This window comes from Crotalus tigris, unplaced genomic scaffold (assembly GCF_016545835.1).
Source record: "Crotalus tigris isolate CLP2741 ecotype Arizona unplaced genomic scaffold, ASM1654583v1 scf7180000024437.13266115, whole genome shotgun sequence".
NCBI classification, from domain to species: domain Eukaryota; kingdom Metazoa; phylum Chordata; class Lepidosauria; order Squamata; family Viperidae; genus Crotalus; species Crotalus tigris.
Genome location: NW_024100606.1, coordinates 4,749,646 through 4,758,289, shown reverse-complemented (window position 1 = coordinate 4,758,289; position 8,644 = coordinate 4,749,646). Strand labels below are relative to the sequence as shown.

The 8,644-nt window shown below is 38.2% G+C and overlaps 1 protein-coding gene across 4 annotated transcripts in view; it reads left to right on the top strand.

The window, feature by feature from the left end:
* Positions 1 to 2,792: 2,792 nt before the first annotated feature.
* The window catches only part of SH2D4A (SH2 domain containing 4A), a 44,745-nt gene continuing 38,893 nt past the window's right edge, over positions 2,793 to 8,644 (top strand). Inside the window, exon 1 of one of the 4 annotated variants that reach the window (XM_039331436.1) lies at positions 2,793 to 3,351. In XM_039331436.1, coding sequence (XP_039187370.1) covers positions 3,186 to 3,351 — 166 coding nt within the window. In that variant the 5' untranslated portion in view covers positions 2,793 to 3,185. The remainder of the gene's footprint in view (positions 3,352 to 8,644) is intronic. The other 3 variants (XM_039331437.1, XM_039331435.1, XM_039331440.1) reach the window with 3 other exon arrangements.

Here is an 8,644-nt window from a genome sequence, read left to right as displayed (position 1 = left end):
CCAAGAAGGTGGCTTCATTCTGGCAGTTTAAACTTTGACCTTGGCACAGAAGAAGAAGAACTTATACTGCAGCACATTTTCAAATAATCATTGGGCAATCAGGTTTTTAGCCCATGACTAGCCAAAGTTACATAATATGGTCTAGAAAAGGCCACATAAGAGGAACTTCTGATTAAAGGACTTCTTCCAGATAGATCAGAAAGTGTCACTTAAAACATAGTAGAGGAAACCAGTGACCTTATAGATAGATTGAAGTAAACCATTTAAAATAATAGTAGTTTCCCACCTTACTGTGGGACATGGATTTCATTGCTGATCCAACAGAGAGATTGGAATCAGTGGTCTTTTAGATATTGTGAACTCTTCTGATCATCCTGATCTGTGCCATGCTGGCTAGAACTATTGAGAATCAGAATTCAAAAACATCTGGATGTGAATGACCATAATTTTCATCCCCTATTGATAGAAATTATGTTATAAACAACAGAGTCCTATTCCATTTTTGACCCTGAAATGGCTTATAGCATTAATAGCACAGTTTCTACTATTAATTTCTGCAGGCATTCAGATTTGGAGCTTGTAGAAAATGCCGAGTCTTAAGAAGAATAAAAGTTGAGTATTCTTAGGCACCAGAAAAATAGTATACATAACTTACTTAAAAGTTTAATTAATTTCAAAAAGTAATTAATTATTGGTAAACATATTTAAAGAAGCATTTCTGCTGTATCATTACATTATTTTCCCTGAATTGAGCAGGAAAGCACTTTAAACTTTCCTTTTCATTATTCAACCAGTAGAATAAAGATATGCTCTAAGGAAATTTTGGTTTGATTTCTATCAGTGTTCAGAAACAAGCATTAATCAGCTCATAGTACTGGACACAGCTCTTAGGGTATGGCATTCTACTTGCCAGGTAGTAGCCCAATAGTAAAAAGGGTAGAATGGGAATAATAATGTTTATGCTACACAATTACTTTCTAATAAGAGAGCACATGCACACTATGCATGACAAATCATTCAAAAATATTTCTTACAGTACACCCAATGTTATATGAATAGTATGATAGCATAGGAAGTAAAAAAGTTATTTTTTTTTCTCCCCCTTTCTTTAAAATTCATATGTTATATTTCCCCCACTACTGCAACTGTTGATACACATTTGATTAAACTTGTTTACAATGTGGTTGGGCTATTAGTAGACACCAGCCAGCTGACTTTACTTTGAAGTTCATGGAATTTCAGAATTGGCATTTTTATCCTATGACTGTTCTTCCTTTATGAAAAGAGATATCTCTAAAACAGTTGATATGGTCTTGCATATGCCCCTGTTGCCACTAAAGATGTCTATTTCTCGAGAACAGATATGTTTCTTGAATGGTAATCTGCACATTTCCTCCATAGGAAAGCATTCAAGACTTGCGCATTACAACAGCAGAAACAGCCTGCTTTTAGAAAACTTTGATTATGAGGTTCAGGCATGAAGAAATGACCACCTAGCTATTACAGAGAAATGCCAAGCTCCTTTCAAATCCAGCTTTATCTCATGCAACTAAAAAGACTAGCCTATGCTTACCAGATGCATCTTTGCCGCAGCTCCTTAACAAAAGTGGACTTCTTTTCCCCAGATTATCCTAAAGCAGGTCCATGTGATGTTCCTGCCAAAGTTCTGGATTCAGGTAGCTATGGAAAGTATTACTTTTAGACAGGGAAGCAGACCCAGCCCAGCCAGGATGAATGCAGGGTTTGATGTTCTTAATAATATCAAAATAGCCTCTTTGTCTTTAACCACAATATTTCTCATGAAAGATAACATATAATTATCTCTGTGTTTATTGAACACATTCCTCCTTTTGCAGGTCAGGTTTGAACTGTAACACTGCTATGTCTTTGGGGAAAGTTTCTCAGTGGTTCATCTGGGCTACAAAGACTGTGAGCAGCCACCTTTCTGGTTCCCTGTTACTGGGAGTCTGGCCTTTAATAAACTGGTACAGCTATAAGAATTCCAACTAGCAATTTACATACCAATCTTTTTTTCCAACCAGAGTTTTATTTCCCACCTTTGGTAAACAGTCAGCATCCTGTATCTGTTCTTCATGCTGCTTTCTCATAAGCTATTGGTTTGTTTAACTCTTTAGGATCTTACTTGCTATTTTTCTTCTATCAGCCTTGGGGTGCCCACTATACCCACTGTTAGTTCTGTTCCTTCTTAATGTCTCTCTTTTAAGCCCTCATGTTATAGTTCTTAGGCTGGCTTTTAGCTTCCCTAAGTGGAACCTACAAACTATGGTAGCAGAGTATGGTGGTTTTCTTCATGAAGGCCTCTTGCCATACCTTCTAGAAGTGCACTAAAAGAGTCATTCCCCTCCCTCTCTTCCCTCTTCTCCCTTTCTTCCACGGGAGACACTGAAACCACTGAATGTTTTCAGTCTTCACTATTTAGCTTTCTCTCCCCACCCTTAGAATATAATAGATTAACTGCTTGATTTATAATTTATAAATGTTAATACATTTTATAATTTTATAAACTTTACAATTTCATAAATTTTATGATTTATATAAATTTCAGGGATACCCTATGCTTACTGATACTAAAGATCATAATTTTTAATTGGCACCAGTTATTTCACCAGCCAGGAAATGCTAAGAAAACAGACAAGGAAGGCATTATATTTCTTTTCCCTTTGCTGCTATCATTCTCTTCTTTGCTGGTTGCCAGAGCAACTTTTCTTAAATTGAGGGTGAGAGTTCATTCCTCATGTGACTGGTACGTTAACTTTCTGGCTGCTGAGTCAGAGAGGAGGTAGACACACCTGCAACTTGTGCAGGGAGTGGTTTGAGGTGGTATCAGATTAAGGCAGACTTCTCCCCTCCTTGTTTCTGTTCTGATTAAATTCTCCTTAATCCTGGAGACTACCTTTCTGTGAAATGTAGTTCCTGTTTTCTCTCAGGCTATTATTTAGATTTTCTTTTCCATCATTGCAGGAAGTCTGATCTAAAATAAGGCTGCAGGCATTAAGGCCATAATTGCCATGTGGACAGCCTGCACTCCTGCTGTTTTTCTAGGGTGGGGGTAGATTTGTGCCTCTCCCTCAGCTCTTCATCCGTATCTGTACAAGTGGCGGCGAGTGACGTGACCCTCTCACATACAGCCAGCACTGATTCATGCCGGGAAGCTTTCTCCAGCCATGCTGAAGCAGATCCTGTCAGACATGTATGTGGATCCAGAGCTCCTGGCTGAACTCAGCGAAGAGCAAAAGCAGATCTTGTTCTTCAAGATGAGGCAGGAGCAGGTGAGAAGGTGGAAAGAAAGAGAAGCAGTAGCTACAACCCCAAAGCCAGTACTGAGGAAAGGTCAGTGTGACCATTTTCTTTCTTATTTCTCATCCAGAATTTTATTTTACTTTCCAAGCATTGACATAAAGTTTGCCACAGAATAAATATCAATGGTGTTATTGAATGAAAAAACAATGTTCTGTAGCTTTAAATAATGTGTGCTTTTGCATAATCATTAAAACTTTAATCTGAATAACCAGCTGATTAGATAAGTGAGTCTTTTTCCTAAATTCTAAATATGAAGTGAGCCAAAGATGAGATTGACTAGTGAAGTTAAGCAAATTTGACAGGAATACTTTTTCATAGCTTCCTCATAGGGAGCATCCATCCACGTGGCACTTTGTCCAGTACTCTTCTCAAATTAAAAATCCCATTGATTGTGATATGACATTATGTCACATATGTTCCAACCAAGCACTTTTCTCAGCAATCAGGTTGTTGATTATAGTAACAATCAATAGGCAAAGGATACCATTGGGATGGCTGCAAAGTAAAGTAAAGATGGCAACCATGACAGCATGATTGAAAAAAGTAAAGATGGCAACCATGATAGTATGATTGAAAAAAGTAAAGATGATGATTGAAGCTGCATGATGCATATTAAAAAGCAGGCAATTAAAAAATAAAAAAGTAAGCAGCCTATTACTTGAAGCAGACCTGCCAATTACCATTACTCCTTCTTACCGCAGGATCTTGAGAATATAGTAAGCCAGTTCAGCTGGCCAAGAGGGACTTGCAAAAAGAATAGGGAGCTCTCCACCTGAGCTACTTCTGGTGTAATAATAATAATAATAATAATAATCCTTCAGCATTATGCTACAGAAAAAGAAAATGAGATATTGTAAACTGCTAGCATTGCCCTTCCATATTCTAGTACATGTATGATAGAAGTAAGGTCTTCATTCTGGTTCATCCAAGCCGGGAATAAATAAGCAAACATGGTGACTGCTTTGGGAAGAAGGTTACAGTTTATTGCAGAAAGATGGTCTTCAGGAAAGTACAGAGGAGAGAAGAGACTGAGCACATGGGGTAGTAGGCTTTTATACCCCCTCTAGCCTTGTTTGGAATAGTTTCCTGTTCCTGTGGCATGAACCTTGAGACTGTTTCTGAGTGTTTGTCTAGGCCTTGATATCTGTGGTTTAATTCTATTATCATATCCTGCTTCCCAGGTGATGGGGCTAATGACTCCTAGAGTTTAGGTGGGGTATGCAGATCTTCTTTTGTCTTCTTGATTGCTCTGGCTCCAACTTTCTGATGGTTTTACATCTGCATTTGTATGGGGCTAAAGTCTTGCTTGGGGCAGAGAGATAGATTTGGAGTCAGGTTTGGTTTTAAAAAGTCCTTTTGAGGAAAAATATATTTTTCTGCCTTTTTAATATTTCCTTCTTTGGGCTAACTTCCCTCAATCCCCACTTTGTGCCTTAAGTGTGAATTATGACACACTTATTGGCACAACATTAAAATTGATCTGGTCAGGGAGACTTGGTAGGCAAGCTTTTAAACTGTTAAGCAAAAAAAAAGAAAAATAAGACATTAATGGAGGCAGCAGAAAAAGATCCCTTTAGTGGCTCCCAAAAGGGGAGCTTGCACTCATAAAGTTCTAAAAGGCAGGGCAAAATTTTGTTAAGTGGAAAAGAAATTTATAGTGCCCAATATTCTGTGCCAATAATTTTCAGATGTTGGATGTCACCTTTAGCTTTCAGTCAGGTTTGTATACCTCCCAAAATTCTTCACAGCCATGGTTTTCCTTAGTACATGACCACTGGCTGCCCAATTTCAAGGGTTGTTTCCTGCCTTAGCTCTTAATTCAGTGCATCCAGGCTTGTAATGTCCAATTGAGGTTAGCCAGTATGCCAGGCTATTAAATTGTCTTTAAGTTGCACATACTGAGCTCTAGGAATCCCAATCTGGGCTCACCAGTGCAAGATATTCAGGGCTGAAGTTTGGGATTTTTCCTGTTGCTTCCTTAGTCAGGGCATATGAATTGCAAATCACCAGAGGGGGCCTAGTTCCCTCCCCCTTGTTATCTGTTGGAAGTTGATCCCAAGCTTTGGTGCAATAGAGCAAAAATCAGCCTGAGGAACTTTACTAAAGTTAGGTGGAGGGGATAGACTCAAGTATGATTCTGAATGGTGTGTGTGTGTGTGTGTGCACTTTTACAAAATAGTCAATACAAACATTCTGGATAAATTTTCCCTCCCACCAGATAAAAGTCCAAGGTGTTCAGTACTTGTTCTGCCACCTATTCCTAAATGCCATCTCTCCATTAATACATTCAACTGGCTTGTTACAATACAAATGGGGCAAGAAAGAAAAGTTTACAATGAGTTTCCACCCTCCCCCCACAGTCTAATTCTCTCTTCTGAGGCTTCACATGGCATCAGTGGCTCCAGGACTCCTTCCTTCTGCAGCTCTCACAGGCATCTGGGTAAATGGTAGGACTTGGGAAGATATTCCACTCAGATTGTTTGGTGGCTTTTTAGTGGATGGCTGGATTCAAAACCTAATTCCATGGCTCAAATGGATGGAGGAAACATCTGGGTCTGTGTGTTCTGCTTCCAAAGGTTTGGGAGAGGATTGCAGGGCTGAAAGATACAAGAACAAGGTCTCCCCCCCCCCATTTCTGGGTGGACTCTCCCAGGAGAGGCAGACAAAAGGTATGGAGAACAAAGGGCAGGAAAAAAAATTGGAAGGGGGGCAGCTTGCAGGCATTTTGAAAAGGCATTAATAGTGCAGTTATTAAAGAAACAGATAGACAAATGGGGAACAACGAAATGAAATGTTTCACCTTTGAACTTGACCATTTGCAACATATTAAGGACAAGAACTTTCAACTTGGAAGGAAAAAAAATGCTAGGCAGCTCGAGAATGCTAAAAACTCCAAATAATTTTAAAAGCCTAATATTTTAAGATGTGCAATTTGCCAAGGGTAGGAGGATCTGCCTTTAACATTTATTCTAAAATAGATCACATTATTTTAGAGATTGGAAAATGCTTATGTTTCAGAAAGCTTCATAGTAGTTTCACCAGTAAGTGATAGGATAAGAAAAGTAACTTTAAAAAATTATTTCCCCACACAAGCAGATTTGAGCTTCAAACGGCTCTTGTAGATACACACACATTTTTTAGGAAAAGGATAGACAAATAAAACCCATTTAGGACACAAACTCATTTATAACACATTGCAGAATGATTTTCCAGAGCTTGGGGTAGGAACCCAGCAGGCAGGACACTCAGTTCTTCCCCAAAGTGGAAACATCTTGGCAAACACAAGGAGGACCCAATACAAACTAGTCTGACTCACAAACACTTAACACATACTGGCTATAAGGAATGCACACACTGGCTAACAGCAATTAGGATTGACAGGATTAGAATAAAACACCACAACAATAAAATAATTTAACACTGGATTCCCCCTAGAACAAAAATTAACACCTTTTAGACAGAATTGAGAAGGAAATTAACCCAACAACAGACACTGACCAAAAAAAAATCAGAAGTGACAATTTTGGAAACCATGAAAGGCATTCCAATGAAACAAATGTACAAAAAAATGATTTGCATTCATCAAAGAAAGGGACTGAGTTACTTGGCAATAAACTCACAGATTTTCTGGAGGAATATTTAAACTAAACAAGGGACAGTGAGTTAACTTGAGATCAAAAAATTACAGGGTTAGCAGTGCAAGTAACATAGATGTGTGTGGACAAGAATATCAACCATGCTATCAAGCAAAATCAACCTTTTAATAGTGTCACACAAAGTGGACTAACACATAGGTGTCAGTCATAAAGAATGAGGGCAAATATAATATAGTTGTCATTATAGAAACATGGTGGGATAAAACCCACAAATGAAATACTCAACTAGAGGGATTTCAATTGTTTAAAAGGAACAGACCAAATAAAAGAGGAGGCAGAGTTTCTCTCTATATAAGAAATAACTACATATCTACAGAATTAGGGCACAACAGTGTGAAAACTGTCTTGAATGCATTTGGATCACTATAAAAGGAGAAATAGATGAACTTTTTGCTAGTCAGCTAACTAAGGTACATAGGAAACACATGACAATAGAACAGTCAAATTAGAGTCTTGGACTTTAAGAGAGCTAATTTCAATAAACTTAAAAAGTGGAAAGAGGAACACATAACTAAAGCAGAATATTAGCAAATAGTCTGAGCCTGCAAAGATGAGGTGAAGAAAGCTAAGGCTCAAAATGAACTAAGGCTTGTGACCACAGTCAAAAAGAATAAGAAAGCAAACAGTCCAACTTATCAAAAACAGTACTATATAAGAAAAATAGATTAGAAACACAAGTTAAGATAGGCAAGAAAATGGTAAGTGAGCACTTATCCAGCCTAGCAGAGTTCAAATCACCAAAACCAGATGGATTACACCCCAAAGTTCTCAAGGAACTGGCAGATGTGATCTCAGAACCACTGAACTATATTTATCAAAGACCCTGGAGCACTGGGGAACTACGGAGGACTGGAAAAGAGCTGATGTAGTTCCCTTCTTCAAAAATAAAAATAAAAATAGATCTAGGAAACAACAGACCTATCAGCCTGACCTCAATACCTGGGAAGATTCTGGAAAAGATAATCAGCAAGCACCTAGAGGCAAACAAAGTCACTACTAAAAGCCAACATGGGTTTGTTAAACAGATCATGCTAGACAAATCTCACTGCATTCTTTGACCCAGTTAGAAAATTAGTGGACTAGAGGAATGCTGTGGATATAATTTTCTTGGACTTCAGTAAGACATTTGATAAAGTTCATATAGGGTTTCCTGCCTGAGCAAGGGGTTGGACTAGATGACCTCCAGGGTCCCTCTAGCAGATGAACTTAAAACATTCCCTCCTGCTAACTTAAGGCTGTTCTTAAGAGGGCACAGAGAGAAAGAGGAAGACAAACAAACAAACACATTTTTTTTTTCTTCACTCTGTTTGTTGGCCAGACAAACAGAGTGAGGTATTTCCTTTTTGTGGCTTATTTTTAAGCATAATTTCTAGCAGAATTTAAAATTCTTTTTTCTTTGGATTTGAAACAGTTAACAGTCACATTTACCTCTCACGCACAGACTTTGACAAACATATACACAAAGACAAGAGAACAGAAGTCTTAGTTTTACACATCCTAGTCATTCCCACCATAAATTTTAGATAACTCAAGTTAGGGAAGGCACATATTTTAAACATACCACATGGTTGCATAGAGAAGAGAGAGAGAGAGAGAGAGAGAGAGATAGAGAGAGAGAGAGAGAATCACTATTTCTTATTTTCCCTTTTAAGTACCTTTATTTAGCC